We start from the raw sequence: 20,324 nt of genomic DNA, 5'->3' as shown, positions 1-20,324 counted from the left end.
GAAGTTAAATGTTAGCAGACAACATTGCAAGAGAAGTAACACATCTAGGGTGAACTAGAAACATACGGTGAGAAACATCTTTGCAATGAAATAGTAAAAACTGAACAGTACATAAATAACAATGGAGTTGACAGGAAAACCTTTAGCACAAAATAAGAATAGCATGCCTACATAACAGTTTCTATTGATAAACAAAACTATTGAAATAAGATAAAATTAGTACTAGGCAAGGCTGCATCAAGAGGTATGAAACATGGAGAGTAATACACAACCAATTAAAAAAGAAGAGACAGTTGTCAATGTAAATACAGAATACACGAGGAACTTAAGCCATATCAATACAATAAACAGAAATTAATAAATGCAGGAAAATTGAGGTGTTCGAGGGAACCTACAGTTTGAGAGTGTGGTGGTACTGCATTTTAACATTAACATTATAATCAAAGCAGTGGCTGTATACCAGTTTACTTTAAATAAATGAGCAAAGTAAAATATGAACAGTATTTGATGAGACAACTACAAGGGGAGTTAAACATGGACAGTAATACAAGTTAAAAGCAAACCCTTAACTATTTAAACTACAGCATATGTGGAATACAAAGACAACTGCAACAAATAAAACAACTTAATGACTACAGGAAAATGGGAATATGTAGGATGAGAGAGTGTGGGAAGTAATGAACAACAAAGATGATTATATGAAGTTTAGGAGAGGGGAAGTGTTGAGTTGTGTCTGGTCATTTAGGATGAGATCTGGACTGTGAGCAAGATGTTTGTTAATTTCCAGGGCTTCCAGCAGGTTGAGTTTATGGCCTTTGTTTGCTAAGTGAAGTACATGGGACACTGGCTGGTAGTTGTGACCCTCACTCAGTACATGCTCAGCAAATGTAGAGTCTGAATTCTGCAACCTCCAGCTGCGTTCATGTTCAGCTAGCCTAGTTGATATGTCTCTGCCTGACTGACCAATGTAAAATTTGTCACAATCAGAACAGGTGATTTTGTATACCCCACTGTTGGCTAATAACTGGATCTTATCTTTGCTATTAAAAACACACTGGGCTGTAGTGTTCCTGACATAGTAGGAAACCCTATACTTGCAGGATTTCAGTGCTTTTGCTATAGTCTGTGATACCTGACCTAGAAATGGTATAGTACACCATTTCTTGCAGACAGTGGATGGGGAAGCAGGTGGGGCATAGAGGAGGGGTATAATTTTCCGTTTTTGTTTCCTGTGCAAGATGTGGTCAATAAGAACTGGATTGTAGCCATTGGCTGAGGCAATAAATTTTATTGTATCTAACTCTGCTTTAAAATCATCTCTGGACATGGGGATGGATATGAGACTGTGTACCATTGAGTGGAAAGCTGCATGTTTGTGAGCTATGGGGTGTTGTGAGCAAGAAGGTATTACTGTGTCAGTAGTAGTTGTTTTTCTGTAAATTTTGAAACAATGTGTGTGTGTACTGATGTCAATGGTGAGATCTAAGAAGTTTATGGATTTGTTGCCAATTTCCATAGTGAACTTGATATTTTATGTTGACCATTTAGGTTTTTCAAGAATGTGTTGAGTTGTCTTGTAGTACCAGTCCACATACACAGGACATCATCTACATATCTAAACCAGTATTTGATGTTTGCACTCAAAGGTTCTGTTTTTAGAAAATTTTGTTCAAAATGGTCCATAAATATTTCAGCCAACAGTGGACTAAGAGGGGAACCCATAGCTAAGCCATCTAATTGTTTATAAAGAGTGCCTTGGAACTGGAAATAGTTCTGTGCAAGGCAGGTCAGTGTGGCCAGTCTCAAGTCATTCAATTCCACAGGATTGACATTAGACTTGTGCATCAGCTCTGTCAGAATGTCAATACATTCTGCTACTGGTATGTTAGAAAACAAACTGCTGACATCAAAGGATACTAATTTATCACTGTGTGAGACAGATATACCTTTTAACTTGTTTACTAGGTCCACAGAGTTTGAAATACCATGCTTTGGTTTAAATTTAGTCTTGCTCTTAATTAGGACATGAAGTTTACTGGCTAGTTTGTAAGATGGAGCAGTGAATGATGATACAACTGGACGAATAGGAATATCTTGTTTATGCAGTTTAGGAAGGCCGTACATTCTAGGAGGCACTGGGTTCATATTAGTTAACAGTTTTACTTCAAATTCAGAGAATATGCTTTTGCATGAAATGATTGCATATTTAACATCCTCTTTGAACAATTTATTAGGGTCTTTAGGAAAGACTTGGAAGCCTGTGGTATTCAGAAAATCATTAACTTTATCCACATAATCACATTTGTTCAAAAGCACAATACTGTTGCCTTTATCAGATTTTGTAGCAACGACACCTTGGTGTTGTAATTTCTGTTTTAAGGACTTGAGGGTGTGAAAGTCAATAGACCGTGGCATGTTACACACGAATTTGGTTTCGTTCTTTAGTGCATTGGCAACTATATATTTTGCAGTGGTGTCTTTCGTTAAGGCATATTCAATATCAACTTTCATAACATCCAGTTGTTTTTCTGATGGAGGGTGGGGAGGAGCATATTTAAAACCTTTTTCAAGCACTTTTTGTTCCTTAGGGGACAGAACCAAGTTCGATAAGTTAATTACACGTTGCGAAAAATTTTGTTTACATTTTGAGGTTAGAGGTTCACTCACGTTCCTAATCATAGATAATTTCTTGTTCTGACGCAAAAATACGTCGTGAATAAGATCACTTACACTTTGACGAACTTCTCGATCGAAAACATCGAACTCACACAGGTGTAACTTAGATGTGATTGCCATATGTACCACTTTTATATGTGTACACACGTTTTATCTTATTTCAATAGTTTTGTTTATCAATAGAAACTGTTATGTAGGCATGCTATTCTTATTTTGTGCTAAAGGTTTTCCTGTCAACTCCATTGTTATATATGTACTGTTCAGTTTTTACTATTTCATTGCAAAGATGTTTCTCACCGTATGTTTCTAGTTCACTCTAGATGTGTTACTTCTCTTCCATTGTTGTCTGCTAACATTTAACTTCTTTGGTGATAATACTCAGTAAATGCCTGAAGATGGCCTTGTAAGCCGAAAACCGGTTAGCAATAAAAATAATATTGTAGAACAAAAGCAAACTGGTGAGTTGCTAAATTATTCAGCTCTCAGATACCTTTTGTTGTATTTATTAATAATATAGGCAATCACTATTTGTAGTCCTTCTTACAAGAGAAAAGTTTCTTAAACTTACTGTAGGTATCATACATAAACAAATAAATTCATAAATTTTGTGTGAACGCGATTTGTTTTACTTGGTTTGCTTTATCTTGGTTTATTTCCTCATGCAACTGTAAATCACCTTCCATGTTTCAGGAATCATTTTAGAAACTAATTGTGGGATGCAATTCCATTGAATTATGGCTCCTCGTAACTACTGGTACTGTCTAGAAACAGCAATATAGCTTGCAGATTCTCTCAAGACCGTATTCTTTTTCGTCAAATATGGTGTGATAACGCTCAGCAGATCTGAAAAGCATGTTTGTCTTTCTTAAATAATCCCGAAAACCATAAGCTTCCAGCTGCACAAGTAACATAGCATGGCCGCGCGGGATTAGACGAGCGGTCGACGGCGCTGCAGTCATGGACTTTGCGGCTGGTCCCGGCGGAGGTTCGAATCCTCCCTCGGGCATGGGTGTGTGTGTTTGTCCTTAGGATAATTTAGGTTACGTAGTTTGTAAGCTTAGGGACTGAGGACATTAGCAGTTAAGTCCCATAAGATTTCACACACATTTGAACATAGCATGTGTGAAATTCTTCCTTTGTAGCAGCCGTTTCTCCACGAACAGCGTTGTCTCGGCTTTCTTCGGCCTCGTTAGCTATAAAACAAACAAGGCAAATCCCAGTTTTTGTGTCCGTGTAATACCATGTGGAATCTTGTAGAACATTACCTCAATGAACGTAAGATAAACAAATCGCAACCAGCGATAGGAAAAGGGGCGCTGTAATCGCTGAGTGAAGTCGATAGTAATGTGTGTAGGCTACCATGAAATTGGTCGGTCGGCCGAAAAACTGGTGCTTATGTAGGATCCTTTAGACATGCACTCGCCACTATCAGCATCCAGAGCGGCGGACAAATCTAGGAATAGCCACCGCTGGATTGCCTTTGACGGCAGGTATCACTAACCCGTATGTGTAAAACTTTGAGGAAGCAGCACTTGATACCGCGCGCCTGAAACCAGATGCGTTCTACAGAGATTCAGACGACACATTCGTGGTGGGGCAGCATGGTGAAGAAAACCTACAAGAATTGCTGTGCCACTTAACAGCATACACAATCTTTGGTTCACCACCAAGATGCAAGAAAACGATGTCTAGTGTTCCCTAGACGTTGTGATAAACCAGAACTCTGAAGATACACATGGACATTCCGTCTACAGGAAAAAGACACGGACACGGACCTGTACCTAACCGTCAATAGCTGTCATCGTGCAGTGCTCGTTACCTTGGTATACACAGCGCGAGTCATGTGGGAGAAGGTAAGTCTATCTACAAAGCTGCAGCATCTACATCAAAAGCCATATGGGACAAGGGAAGTCTACCTACAGAGCTTCAGCAATCACGCGAAACCTTTCACGAGAATGACTACTCGAAGAGACCAATAAGAAGCGCTACCCAGCCGAGAAAGAAGAAGAAAAGAAACAACGCAGAAGAAGAAACCAAGCGGCTGGCGTTCGTTCCGTACGCAGGGCCACCCGCAGACAATACTGACAGGATAATGGAGAACAACAACATTAAAATTTGCCACTCAGCGGTTAAAATAAAGGTCGTTTTAGTCAAAAACCTCCTAGGGCTACAGACACCTGGACTTTAGATCATGAGGTGCGAGTGTTGTATACAGAACACCAACCAGAAGCAGCAAGGTATCTTGCTGCCCCATTCAGAACAATTACCGAGTGTTCGCCTCAGCCAAACCAACAACTCTGCAGTGGCAGAGCAGATCGGCAGCGAAGGCTGGGTGTTTCTGACCACACAACGGTGCTTTGCCTTGCTAGCGGGTTCTGGGATTACGTCATCAAAGTGGCAGTGGAAATAAGGGTACATGATGACCTCATCGACTGAGGCAGTTGTTTCCAAGTGAATAACTTAGAGGATGTGATGTTAGCGAACATATTAAAGGAACGCAGAGATTGAAAGCGTTGGAGACAGCGGGCGGATGAGGCAGACACTCACCAATCCCCATCACGCCCCACCACCAGGGGGCGCAACAACTCTTCCGCCGGCACTTGGCCGACCCATCAATAGGGCCGTCCGCAGAGGGATCTGCACTCCAGCAGCTGTAAACAGACGTATTAGACACGAACCACACATCTACGCCTGAAGATATCGAGTAGGAAAGTCGTCGAAACGACGCCACGCCTGGCTGATAAACCAAGAAGATCTCATCAATGAAACTCGCCGAGAACGCCTGCATTACCATCGTCCTCCTTTTGGTAAATAAAATGTATAAAATTTTCTGTTACTATGATCTTATTCTCCACAAATAGAAGTGTTAAGAGTACCTAAATAGTTACATATGCACATTAATTCATCCATTTCCCTGGTTGTTGAGCTCCATCACTGTGGCTTATACTAATTTAAGAACTGCAGCAAGTAGCAACATCTTTATGTATTTCTACTGGGGTTGGAACTTTAATAGCAGCAACTATTTATTTACAGCTCGTACAAAATAGATACGTGTTTCAAAGTTTTACAGACCTTCAAAGTAGTCACAAGCATTGTGTATAACTCGTTGCCAGCGGTGTGGAAGTCGTAGGATACTCTTAGCAGTGCCAGTTGTGTTGACAGTTCGAGCGGCGCGGCCTATTGCCCGACGAGTTTGTAGCAGTTCTGAAGCGAATGCCGTGAAGTGTTTCCTTCAGTTTAGAAATCGAGTTGAACTCACGAGGGCTTATGTCAGGGGAGTGCAGTAGGTGGTATAGCACTTAGCAGCCCCATCAGTCAAAAAGAAATCAGTAAAAGCTTGCATTGAACATGCTTAAGCATTGTCCTGCAAAATGGTCAGGTCCTGCAGAAAGTGTCATCACTTCTGTCTCTATGCTGTTCATTTTTGAAACACAACCTACGACCAGCTTAGAGACAGAAGTGATGACTCTACAAAAATTCTTTGTAGTATACAAAAATTCATTATTCTAGCCTTCATAGATTCTGACAAAAAAGTACATAAATTAAAAAAATAATTTTCAGGAAACGCAAATTAACGTTCAGCCTAAGGTTTTTTCTCACGTTACCTCTTCAGGAGGCCCCAGATTTGAACTCAGGGTCCTCTTGCCCTTCAAGGCTCTTCTTCTGGTTTCTTGCTTTCCGCCTTCTTTCCTTTACCAGGTCTTCAGCTGCAAAGAGGCGCTGTAAATTTTTCTCAAGACGTTTTGAATGAAATTCCCTATCTTAAAGCCCATTCTCTCTAATACCTTAATCCACCCTATGTTCCTATCATTAAATAAAAGAACTGTATCATAAGTTGCAGTTCTAGCAATTTTAGCAGACGGAAATTTGATTTTAGGGTATCGCTTCCATATGAGTAAGTTTAGAGCCTCGTTGGACTCGTTTGGATTGTGGGTTTTGGCACGAACACACTTCTTTAGAATTTTATTTTAGTTGGGGGTACATAGCCTCAACATATTTTGAGAATGTAATATAAAGTGAAGCTGGAAGCTTAAGATCGTGCTTGAAAATGGTCCAAGGTTGAAACTGGCCATTCGCGCAGATAATAATAAGAATACGGCCCATTTGGACAGTGTTTCAATTCTCAAAACTTGTTTAGAAATTCAGTTTTGGCCAAAAACATTTAATGGCATCCAGAATACAATTTGTAAGCCTCTCCTTTTGAATGTAGGGGTATCTATACCTCTGAGCCTATAGACGTTTACACCATCTAATGTGGCACAGATGGTGAGAGGGATATTCATCTGCCGACACCATGTGGAAATATGTAGCCCATACTGCACTTTTAGCGTGACTTACACTGGATAGGTTGTGCCGGGTAGCCTTGCCATTATACACTTCAGGAGTGTCTACCATCAACTTTGTGATTCTGGCGTGTCCACCAATGCCAGTTGTAATGCCGGAAATGCATATCCTCCTATTTCCATCTATTGTACTATAAATGTTTTCCTTATTTTGTTACCTGAAGATACGTCATTTCTGTGTCTTTATATATTGTAATTGTTTTACTATTTGTGTGTATATATATATATATATATATATATATATATATATATATATATATATATATATATATATATATATGCATTTATGTCGATGTATAATTGGTTTGTTTTGTAAATATTACTTGTATTTTTACGCTGGTTCTTGCCTAGGGAAAACTATGCTTTCGAACGATTACATCGATAGGTCGTGTGGAGAACCAAAGTGTTTAGGATCTTTGGTAGTGTTAACTCTGCTGTGTGGAGTGCGGGCAGAGGGGAGTCTGGCTGGAGTAGGGCGGTGGAGCAGGTGTGTTGTGTGACGCTCCCGCGAGTTGCCGCGCTTCGGTGTTTGGCAGCATGTAACTGCGCTCGACTTTCTATGATAGTTTCTGCCACGGTGTCGCGGACGGGGAGCATTAGCTGGCGCACATCAAGAGCCCGTTTCGCCTTGTGACCGTGTCGAGAAGAAGGCGCACCAACATCAAGCTTCTGCAACAGCGACGGCCGACAATGAGTGACTGTCGCCACCTCCCCGATTAACGACTGCAAACCTTCAATCAACCAACAAGGAAGACAAAAAGCACGTAAAGTTTTAGAACTGTATGGCAGACCTCAGCTTTTCAAACTGTTGCGTCGCAAAATTATAGCAACTTAGCATGAACCTTTGTTGCTCATTGTCCCAATTGCATTACCAAGCAAGGTCCCTTCCTTTTCTGGAATGAACCCGAGTGTCGTTGAAATTCATACGCCAGCATTAATGTCAGTCAATTTCATTGCTTTAATTTCAAAGTTCAGTTAAAGTATTCATAGCTGGCTACAATATTTAGATTGCACAAGCAGAAATTAAGAGTGCGAGTTTTGTTACCATATTTTAGCTTACCTGTGACTGCAGCTCCGCTTGGTACGTACTAAATTTTACTATTATTTGTTCAGAATCATTTAACTCAAGTTCAAAGTTAAATCTCTTATTTCTAAATTGCGTAGATTCAAGTAGCTTTTGAAATTGTTGTTGAGGTAGACCAAGACTAACCTTATTTTATTGAATTTCGTAGTGCTTCAGAAACAAAGTTCACTATTAATTTCAGTCGCTAAATTAACTTTCAATTTTCTGGTTTTATTAATTCTTTTGCTAAATTAAGTCAGAGTGTGACGAAATTTGTTACTTCTGACAAACATTCAGTTTTCACACAACACGTGTCAACCTTCAGTTGCCACGCTTTTAGTGCTAATTATATGTGCAGTAATCTTTCATTTTCAGTTATTATAGTAGTTGTCCATAGGACTGGCGACCGTAATTTTCCCCAAATCTCATATATCTAATTAACGCCAATTAATTGTTAACATAACGACTGCACATTTACTTTCTTTATTAATTTTACCCTTTTCTCAAAATTAATTTCCATCAATTTCATTTTTCCTTTCATTTAGATACAACCCTTTCCTCCCTCTTTACCGACAGATTCACTTCGGTGACGATTGCTTTTCCAAAATTTCCATTAGATAGACGTGGTTTAATTTTTCACTGTCATTAAGGTCGATAAGGGAGGGGTAGGTTACACAGCCGTATGTTCCAAAGGAAGTTCTGTATATCACAGCCTCCTAGATGTATCCCGCGAAAGGTTGCTAGAAAGTAATCCATGGAATCGTTGTTTACCGAGCCAGTTGTGAACAAAAAAAATGGTTCAAATGGCTCTGAGCACTATGGGACTTAACATCTATGGTCATCAGTCCTCTAGCACTTAGAACTACTTAAACCTAACTAACCTAAGGACATCAAACAACACCCAGTCATCACGAGGCAGAGAAAATCCCTGACCCCGCCGGGAATCGAACCCGGGAACCTGGGCGTGGGAAGCGAGAACGCTACCGCACGACCACGAGTTGCGGACTGTGAATAAAAAGTGGGCGTGGCAGGTAGAGCGCGTCAGACCTTTTTCAGGTACTTCCGATGCCATTTCATTGTCGAAACTTTGGTAACTTACTGTCCACGAATTGTATTAATAAATAAAAAGTAAATTGAAATTGACGTTTTCGGTCAGTTTCATTATGAATGTCCTCCCTTAAAGATTTAATTACCACATCTTTAAAAACATCGACGTGGTTATTGGAGCTACCTTTCTGTTTCCATACATACGCAAAATTGGAGCAAAAAAGATGATTAGAATGGTAGCTGTAGTATCAGAATTGCAGTAGATATTTTTACGGATGTGCTAAATGCGCACGTGTGTGTGTTAATGTGAAACCAATGGAATATGGACGAAAGCTCGAAACTTGTTTTCGTATATGTAAACATGCGTGAAGTGAATGGCTGCTGTACTTCTTAAAATAAAATTGGAATGCTTCAACTTAAATCAGTATGTGACTCTGAGTCACAAGGCACTGCTGCTATATCTGTTTTCATGTACTTGTCTTTCCTTTTTTCTGCTGTTACTAATACTCCCATCTGAAGAGCTTGATATGTCTGTTACTACACAATGTAATATTTCTCTCTCTTACTTTTAGCCTTATAAATCTTATTTGCTCTTTGAATAACTTACTCATAGCGGATCACATCTTGAATGATGAAAATATTAGAAGTGCATCAGCTCAATCTCCCAAAATATATTTACTCTTCAGTCATTGTTATTAAGATGTCTCCTTCTTGAAAATGAAGTTCCTGCAATTTCTTCAGTATGATAATGCTTTAAGATTGACTCGGATTTACTTACCAGTTCTCCTTTCTTTGCAGACGATGGTGGAGAGCTACGAGTATTCTCAGTTCGGAGCGATACGGGAATTTTCTCCTATTCAAGCAGTATCCGGAGCAAGCAGCGGGTTCGCACTTAATCTCTATCAGGTAAGCATTTTAAAAGATAACATTACAATGACATTTATTCGCCATGGGTTTCTGAAGAAAATGTGCGTCTGTTCAGCATCACCGACTTCATATTGCGACTGATGCGACGTGATTCTATGAAGTACCTTCCATGGAACAGTACGTAGCTCCCGATGTATTACCAACGGGAGACGACCTTTCTTCGCTTTCATCTTGATATAAAAATGTGATAAACCGTTCATTAATTTTACTACAGATGTAGTAACCCAGAAATTTTCTTCACCCAAAAAGGACTGCCAGTTAGGGTAGATCCAGGGGAAAAAAATCCACTGGTCGAATAGCTTACTGTTGGTGCTTGACTGAAGTGACGTAGGTTACGTACCAGTCTGCATGCATACTTAGCATTTGTGCGCACTCAGTGGTTAAACCTCCTACAAGAGATAACTGTTCAATTAAATTACAGGGTCGCTACCAGCGTAATCCCTTCCTACAATACGAGAAAAGACTGAACTGGAAATTATCAGACTGCGTGCTCGAAAGAAAAGAAAAGAAAATTTCAACTGAAGTGAATTACGTAAAAATCAGAGTACATAATATTGTTAAATGAACTCGAATAATTAATCAAGAACTTGTAAATTTGGCACATTAGTCCTATGCACTTCCTCTCTGAGAACATTACTTCGATATCACTGCCCCTTTGTGCAGCATATAAAACCAGGCTAGTACTTAAAACAATAAAGGCATTGAAAACATTAACTTGCAAAGTGGGTAGCTATTTGGTAAGCTGTAATTAAGGTAACAAGATGCACGAAACATATTTATTCAAAGAGAGCGACAAAGAATTATGGGTAGACACCTATCAATATTCTTAACTGGTGCCTGAACATAAACTAAATTAACGTGCCTTGATCAGATGAAATTACGTTTCATAATTTAACTATGTATACCTGAGGGAAAAAAGAGAGGAAAAGGAATAGGACAGACATGACTTCATTCATCCAGTCTAGATCCACACGAAAAAGTGGAAGTTCAGAGGAACAAACCGCCACCATTGCGTGCATTCACCAACCACAGAGGGGTTTATAACGATTGGAACATCTTGTTAGCATAAATACACGACATGAGAATTCGCACACACGACATGCAAGGAGCCGAACTGTCCACGTGGTGGACTAAGTCACACATCTAACTGCTCGAATAAGATACAGACGAAAAATCGTGAAACGTGTAGAATCAATGAGGGAACACGACTACAAGAATTGACAGATCGTGAATCAATGCATGAAAAGATAATGAACAGAACCCAGTGTATTGTCCTCGACGGCGAGTGTTCATCAGCGACAACGGTATTGTTAGGAGTGCCCCCAGGGAAGTGTCATAGGATCGTTGTTGTTCTCTATATACAGAAATAATTTGGCGAACAGGTTGGGCAGCAATCTGCAGTTCTTTGCTGATGATGCTGTGTACGGAAAGGTATCGAAGTTGAGTGAATGTAGGAAGATACAAGACGACTTAGACAAAATTTCCTGTTGGTGTGATGAATGGGAACTAGTCCTAAATTTAGAAAAATTAAGTTAATGCGGATGAGTAGGAAGAACAAACCATTAATTTTCGGATACAGTATAACTAGCGTCTTGATTGACACAATCAAGTCGTTTAAATATCTGAGCGTGAAGTTGCAAAGCGATATGTAATGTAACGATCATATGAGGACTCTGGTAGGGAAGGCATATGGTCGACTTCAATTTATTGGAAGACTTTTAGGAAAGATTGGTTTGCCTGTAAAGGAGGTCGCATATAGGACGCTTGTGCGACCTGTTCTTGAGTATCGCTTGGGATCTGTACCTGGTCGGATTGAAGGAAGACTTCGAAGCAGTTCAGAGGCGGGCTGCTAGATTCGTTAACTTGTGAGGTAACGGGAGAGTTGCGGCGCCCTGGAAATATTCTAAGTTCAGAGTTGGCGTCAATCGCTCGAGCCGCGCGGCAGAGCCGAACTCGTTAGCAAACATGTGGTGCCGAATGTTAGCCGGACGAGAGGGGTAGCCGCAGCGCATGGTCCAGCCGCGTGGTTGGGAATTCCGCTGTGACGAGGACGGTGCTTTGTGTCGATGAACTAGATGTCTATGCGGGGAGTTCCAAAGATGGCGGCCTTTGTGAAACCTTAATGGCAGACATTTCACAGTTCTTATAGCAATTAATAGTAGCCAGATGAATCACGATATCTCAAAAATAAACACGTGCGTTACTATTATTTGCACGACGATTCTGATGGTGTAATAAGATTTTCAATATATTTATTAGTTTAAAGTTTAGTATCTGACGACAAATTATACAAGTAACAACCAGCAACGAATTTCCAAAATATAAACGTCTCATCCGATTTTGTCGATTGCCGTGTCTTTAGAAAGCTATTAGTGTAAACCTAAATTGGTGTAAATTACAGGCTTGTAACTTGAATAGTACATGAGTTATTGGAGATTAAAGTGGCCAATTACTAATGATCGCGACAGCGCCATAAGTGCTCCACAGTTACACGAAAAAACGGTAACAGCATGGCCGCGCGGGATTAGCCGAGCCGGCACGGTAACTCAGCGTGTTCGGTCAGGGGGTTAGCTGCCCACTGTAACAAAAAAAAACTGATTTAATGGATTAATAGTGAACTGAAAAGGGTGTCTTGCGACGTCCGCCCCGAGCAGATACAACGAACGAAAACGAACAAAATAAGACAAAAAAAAGGCGGTCTGGGGCGCTGCAGTCATGGACTGAGCGGCTGATCCCGACGGAGGTTTGAGTCCTCCCTCGGGCATGGGTGTGTGTGTTAGTCCTTAGGATAATTTAGGTTAAGTAGTGTATAAGCTTAGGGACTGATGACCTTAGCAGTTAAGTCCCATAAGATTTCACACACATTTGAACATTTTGGTAGCAGCTTGCTTATAAATATATTGATTCATCTGTGTCTTTGTTAATATCCGATATATGCTATTCATGAAGAAATTGGTCAATTATTTACTGTGTGTTACAAAGCACAGAGACAGTAGGCTCCTGGCCTAACTTTTGCTTCTTTTCTTTTGATGTGTGTTTATTTAATTGTTTATGTATTTAATACTGTATGTTAGAGCGTGTTTATGGTCCAGCCGTAGGAATTTTTATTTAATTTCAATTATTTCGATGTAAATACAGTATTCCGAATATGTTTCATTATGTTTGTGACTGCGTTGGCATGAAGACATGGCGCGAGCGCTCTAGCCAATCACAGCGCTCGTGATTGGGGAGACTAGATGGAAGCGAGTTTCCGGAAGGGACACGAGGTAGTTCTGGGAGTAGTGATGGGCTAAACTGGATATCAGTGATTTCTGTGAATGCAACTTTTCAGTATCTGTTATTCTTAACTGTGATTTGTCTCAGTTAAGAGTCGCAGTTAAGGAATCCAGATCGTGTATCCCTCCGCACTCTACAACTTCTATTTCTGCGATTTCTGTGACTCCTGCGTTTTCTGCGACTTACCACCGTATGAAAAAGTTACATTTGTCCACGCAGAAAATTACATCTCAACAAAACTGTCATTAGTAAGTATGTTTTACGTATGTTCTTCCGTTGGCTTTAATTTTGTATTAAAGAAACAACTGTGAAAATATTAATAGTGTAATTAACAAGTAAGTAGACATACAGTGCCGCAATAGTTCGTGTTTAGAAAATGAATTCTAACATATTGTTTTGTTCACAGGAACCCGAACTACATTTCAATCACTGAGTAAAGTGATAACTCAAAATATCATTGTCAACAGATCTGGAGAAATTGCCACTGCGTCTTTAGACTGTCTTCGTCAGACGAGAGGTTAGTCTCTAAGTGTTTCGATGAACTTAATTACTTAAGTGAGATCGTTCTTGCAAATGTGAAATATAGCCCATTGAGTGGCTTTCATTACAGCAAATATTAGCAATACTACTGTCAATTACATTGCTTGTAATTAGTGACAGCAAAATTGTTTAATAATCCTTGTGATTTTGCAGACACAGCTCCGACTCTGATTACTGGTTGCTGTACGTATCTATCCCCATCAAGGCTTTTGAGAGAGAATCGTGAAGATTCAAGACAGGTCTTAGAGGATTTGCAGATTAAAAGTGCCATAATGATGAAATACGTTTGCAGAATGAGTGATTAAACTGTGTTTTATTGAAGTTGCTATGTGATTTTAAAGGAATAATAAATGTTAAATACAGTGAATGAATAATGAAAATCTCATTTTCCACATGTTAATCCGTCCTATACCCGTAAATTTTCCGCCACTTATTTATTGGTAAACACTTGTTGGAGAGTGACATGCCGTCCCCTCCCCATCCCCTTTCTCCACAATCTTGGTGTGACACAGACCTGTAACATAACCTGAGGTCTAGAATATGCATTTTGAGGCTGTTGATATGAAAGTGGAAAGTACAGACCTTCCAGTTAAATCAGGAATAGTTTAACTGCATTACTTGAAAGTAAAATGGTTAAAGGTTCAAATGGCTCTGAGCACTATGGGACTTAACATCTGAGGTCATCAGTCCCCTAGATCTTAGAACTACTTAAACCTAACTAACCTAAGGACATCACACACATCCATGCCCGAGGCAGGATTCGAACCTGCGACCAATAGCAGTCGTACGGACTTGAAAGTAACACAGGAAAAGCTTACTTATGTTGGTGGTAGTAGTGTCGGCAAAAAGTTCTTGTGTGTGCAGTTACCAAGTAGAACACCAGGCGTAAAACTTTTCTCCAGAGTCTTGAATTGTGTCGCAACAAAAGGGAGGCATTCATACGACTGAATACTACTGTTTTCATTTCTTTACACTTATACAGATGTCTGAGTTCTGTTGTGTTCACATTGCAAAGTTCTGTAGGCATGTGGAGTATTAACCAAAACTGTCATATTCGAAGCAGAATCAAACATATTTTTTAGGTCACTTGATATTTTCAAGAGAAAAAGGCATGTTTCTTCTTATTAACATAATACATTCAGTCACAGCTGTGTTTTACCAACCATAACTGGTGCTGAATGTGCTTGTCATATAATATGAAGGGCTTATTTCAATAGTGGTACAAGTCCATTACCTCCACTTTTCTGTCTCTAATGGCTCTGAAATCAATGATCCAAACAAACAGAAAGGAAGGTTCATCTCTAGCAAGAAGCCATATGATTGAATATTTCTGGTATCTCAACTGCAGATTTTTCAGCGCTCATTCAACTTTCGGACTCTGTATCTCAAAATGAACAAAAATGGACTTGTACCACTATTGAAATAAGCCCTTCATATGCACACACAGCACATCGATCTCGTGAGGCAAAAGGCTCTCATAACAAAGTACGTACGTCGGTCAACAGATGGCACTAGGAAAAGAATGTCAACTGCGCTTTTTAGTTGCTACTTGCGACTTTTAGTCGCGACTTGTCACTGAAATCACAGAAAGCAGTAAGACATTCGGCCAACAGATGGCTCACGGCTTTGAATGTGAAATGCTACTTGGGACTGCTAACTGTGACTGAAATCGCAGTTAGATTCTGTAAAGTTGCTATTGTGATATCTGTGACTTTTCAGTCACTGTGATTTCTAACAGATACGCGATTACCTGCCCACCAGTATCTGGGAGTGTGGCAGTCCTGGAGAGTAGGGAGGTGCCGGACGCGGACAGTACAGCGCGACGGACGCACAGTCGCGGGAGAGACGTGGAGAGTGTGAAGTGGTTTTGCGCGTGGTCGCGACAGATAGAAATACTTTGGAGTGCCGACCTGTGCACTTGTGAGATTTCCGTGGCTTTTACAGTGAAGACGTAGTGTGCGTTTAGAAGTGAATATCTCGCGAGCTGTGTTGTTCATAACTAATTACGTGCTCTAGGAATCTATTGTTTTCCTGTTATTGAACTTATATTTTATTTAATTGCTGGACCATATACACCAATAAGTGTTTTGGAGAAATATACCACATTCTCAAAATTAATACTACTATCGTACTCATCATTTAAGGCGTTAAGATAGTACCTGCAGATTTTATTTAATTGCGATCATTCATTTATAAATTCGTATGTTACTTTCATAATTCGCAATTGCCGAGTGATAGAAACCTTCGCCCATACGATTCATGTGTGTATTCTTATTGTGTACTGTAGACTCAGCAGTATTTGGCCTGTAATGCGGCAACTACGTATCCCAGCCCCTAGACAACGAAACAAGACAATACTTTTAATATTTCAACGTTGAATCGGAGGGTGCGCAGTTTTGAAAGCCCGCAAGCTGTAGGTTCGAACAACACGTGAGAGTTACGTATATGCTTCTTTAACTCAAATGGGAATCCCTGGAGGGAAGGTGACTTTCTTTTCGAGAAACATTGTCGAGATAATTCAGAGAACCGGCATTTGAAGCTGACTGCCAAACGATTCTACTGCCACCGATATAGATTGCACATAAGGACGACGAAGATAAGACACGGGAAGTTAGGCCTCATACGGAGGCATACAAACAGTTGTTTTTTCTCTCACCGTATTTCGAGTGGGACAGGGAAGGAAATGACTGTTAGTGGTACACGGTACCCTCTGCTACGCACCGTACGGTGGCTTGCGGAGTATTTATGTAGGCGAAGATGTAGGCGAATCACCGCGAAATGATACCAAACCAGCAAGGTAGAAGGCCCCAATGGCTAAAGGAACACGTAGTCCCCACTAAACGAAGGCAGTTACTAAAATTCCCCCAAAAGGCGAAAATGTGATAGCTCAATTAATTCACGTCCGGCACTGATCTATTAAACTAGTAAGGACAACGTATTGAGATCAGTAACGGAGCAGAAGGCTCACAGAACAAAGAACACATGGGACAATACGAGAACAAATCAGGAATTAGTACGTGTGAGGGAAAAGTACAACAAATACAAAGAAATACCGCACACACACGCGAAGACACAATTACTCTCACATTCATATAAGATTAAAAGCACCGTAGCCCACCCTAACCGTATTCCATGGAGCTCCCTCCACACCGCCATTTTCCAAGGGAAAAAAGCTAACTCCAGTCACTGATAAGATCTTAAACTCAAGCAATGCCTATCATGAACAGTTCAAAGCACATTAAGACGAAATAATTTGAACACTACAGTTAGAATGAAGAACTTTAGTATTCTCAAGAACTTAGAACACATGAAGACCGCAGTTAAAGCTACGAGCTATATCATCACTGGCAGCAAAAGGCTTGCATAGGAGCTGTGAACCACACCCGCCAACAGCCAGCACCACGCCGCTCCTCTCAGAGCACCCTCACGTGAAACAGAAGCGACCAGAGGGGTCGTTTCCGTCACCAGCTTAACAAGCAGATAACTCTCGAACAATAGGCATAGACCTCTTTGTCCAGGTCAGAGATACAAAGCTGGTTATCCCACAGTCTTATGTTAGGCTAGTTATCCTGTGCTCTCAGGAGACGAAAAGCAACTCAGCTACCAGACACAAGACAAACCTGCGGAGACACATAAAAACACCCATTCACTCACATTCTGACACACACAAGGTAAGGCAAGGGAAGGACATGGTAAATATGGATCTGGATTACACATGGAAAGTAAGTGAATCACCTAAAGTATTGACATAATGATGCGAAGCACACATTCATCGTCAGAGAAAAATTGAATGTTCATAAATTCCACTGCTCAGTTACTAGAACTATTTTAGACACGTTGTGCAGTGAATGAGATCTAAACGGAGTCAGATAGTGCAACAGTCTTATAAGACTCTATCTTGAGCAAAAGAACTTTCAACTGTCCTGGTCATAATTTTATCGTCGTCGAAAATGTTCAGTGATAAAGCCAATCTCTGGCTCAGCTGTCAGATTTACATAAATCGTAAGTATCCTATTATATTTAAATACCCACAATAATTATAAATCACCACGAATAACATGACTTAATTTGATATTGCAAATATTGGTAAAACTACTCAGTTTGTTCTTATTAATGGACTTACTTTATTTTGTGGTGCGAGGTTAAATTTTTCTTTAATGAAAGTTTCTTCTTCCTCTAGTTTGGGTAACGGATGGCTAACTGTAGCTTTCGTTGCTTGTAACAATGCAGGTAGACCAGGTTTGGAATCCTTTGAAACTAGGGAAATCTTAGCTTACCGTACTATACCTGTTTCTGAGATTATTATTGCTAGTGAGGGTTCCTACCTTTTTCCGCACGAGAGTTTGTCTTTGTCTTGTCGTAGACGTTGTAAGATAAATTCTGATTGTAGCGTTCACTTGTGGGTAAAGGCGAGTGGTCCTTCTTCTTTGGAAGATTGTCGCATTGTGGGTGATGATCGCTAGGATAAATACTTTTCACTTCTTTTCGTCTTTAAGTCATTTTTGGAACCGAGACTACGACTAGCTTAGAGACAGAAGTGATGATGCTTTCTGCAGGTCCTGACCATCATTTTGCAGGACAGTGCTCACGCACGTACAGTGCAAGCTGTTACTGATTTGTTTGACTGATGGGGATGCTAAGTGTTATACCACTTACTGCACTCCCCTGACTTAAGCCCTCGTAAGTTCAACTCGATTTCTAAACTGAAGGAAACACTCCACGACATTCGCTTCAGAACTGCTACAAATTCGCCGGGCAATAGACAGCGCCGCTCGAACTGTCGACACAACTGGCACTGCTAAGAGTATCCTACGACTTCCAAATCGCTGGCAACGGGTTATACACAATCCTGGTGACTACATTTAAGGTCAGTAAAACTTTGAAACACGTATCTCTTTTGTACGAGCTGTGAATAAATAGTTGCCACTATTAAAGTTCCAGCCCTCGTATTAGAGTCCCACATCCTAATAGACTGCCCAAATTTGGACACGTTGTGGCCAAACGTTAAACTTACTGATGCTGCCTCTTATGTTAAACGGCACAGCAGCTGATAGGATTTTACCATTGAAGGTGGTTTCTACTCGTCTGTGAGGTAGGGTACATCGGCCTTGTCAACCACATAAGGACTGGAGGGGTGAGACATAGCCTGCTGTGACTCACAGGCATATGGCTGCCCTCGCTTGATAGTCAAGCCTAGCTCATGCCCTTCCAAGATTTTCAATTCTTCTACATCTGTCGCAGGTTTACTGTCTCGTCGTCGTTGTTCTCTTTCCTGAGTATCTATAAACTTCGCATTATTAGTTTATTATTGGTAATGGAGAGTGAGGAAGCACCGGTCGGAAGCACACGGTGTCTCTCCCATATGCGGGGTTTCAAATAATAATAATAATGAAATGATGTGTTGGTATGGCCCTCAACTACGTTGCAATATTATAAGTTTTGGCTGGTGTCGTTGTCTAGGGGCTGGGATACGTAGTTACCGCATTACAGACCAAATACTGCTTAGTCTACAGTATACGATAAGAATACACACATGAATCGAATGGTCGAAGGTTTCTCTCACTCGGAAATTGCGAATTATGAATGTAACATATAAATTTATAAGTGAAAGATTGCAATTAAATAAAATCTGTAGGCACTATCTTAAAGACTTTAAATGATGAGTACGATAGCAGAAGTACTTTTGAGAATGCGGTATATTTCTGCAAAACACTTATTGGTGTCGATGGTCTAGCAATTAAATAAAATAGAAGTTGAATAACAGGGAAACAATAGATTCCTACTGCACGTAATTAGTTATGAACGACAACATAGCTCGCGAGATATTCACTTCTAAACGCGCACTACGTCTTCAATGTAAAAGCCACGGTAATCTCACAAGTTCACAAGTCAGCACTCCGAAGTATTTCTGTCTGTCGCGACCACGCGCAAACCGCTGGACACACTCCAAGTCTGTCTCCCCGACTCCGCTTCCGACGCGCCGTTGCGTTCAGCACTTCCCGTGTCCTGTGCCACACTCTCGCGCCACACCGTTCCGAAACCCCTCCCCTCCTCGTGTCCTCTCCGGAAACGATGCTCATCCCCAGCCTCCATACGTCTCTCTTTGTAACGAGCGCTGTGATAGGCTAGAGCGCTCCCTCCATGTCTAGAAGTCGACGTGCACTCGCAAAAATATTGAACGATACCAAATACTGGATTTACATTTAAATAAGTTGAAATTAAGTTTTCCTACGGCTGGACCATAAATACGCTCTAACACACATTATTAAATACATAAATAATTAAATAAACATATATCAAAAGAAAAGAAGCAAAAGGTAGGCCAGGAGCCTGTCTCTGTGCTTTCTAACACACAGTAAATATTTAACCAATTTCTTCATGAACAGTATATATCGGATATAAACAAAGGCCGGCCGGAGTGGCAGAGTGGTTCTAGGTGCTACAGTCTGGAA

The 20,324-nt window shown here is 40.5% G+C and overlaps 1 protein-coding gene across 1 annotated transcript in view; it reads left to right on the top strand.

Moving 5' to 3' along the window:
* LOC126149010 (serpin B6-like) overlaps positions 1-20,324 on the top strand; it is a 112,799-nt gene that overhangs the window by 30,473 nt on the left and 62,002 nt on the right. The window contains exon 2 of the mRNA XM_049915788.1: positions 9,928-10,035. Coding sequence (XP_049771745.1) covers positions 9,931-10,035 — 105 coding nt within the window. The 5' untranslated portion in view covers positions 9,928-9,930. The remainder of the gene's footprint in view (positions 1-9,927; positions 10,036-20,324) is intronic.

This window comes from Schistocerca cancellata, chromosome 2 (genome assembly GCF_023864275.1).
Source record: "Schistocerca cancellata isolate TAMUIC-IGC-003103 chromosome 2, iqSchCanc2.1, whole genome shotgun sequence".
Classification (NCBI taxonomy): Eukaryota; Metazoa; Arthropoda; class Insecta; order Orthoptera; family Acrididae; genus Schistocerca; species Schistocerca cancellata.
Note: the sequence above shows the minus strand (reverse complement) of the source record. Positions and strands in the feature narration are given on the sequence as shown.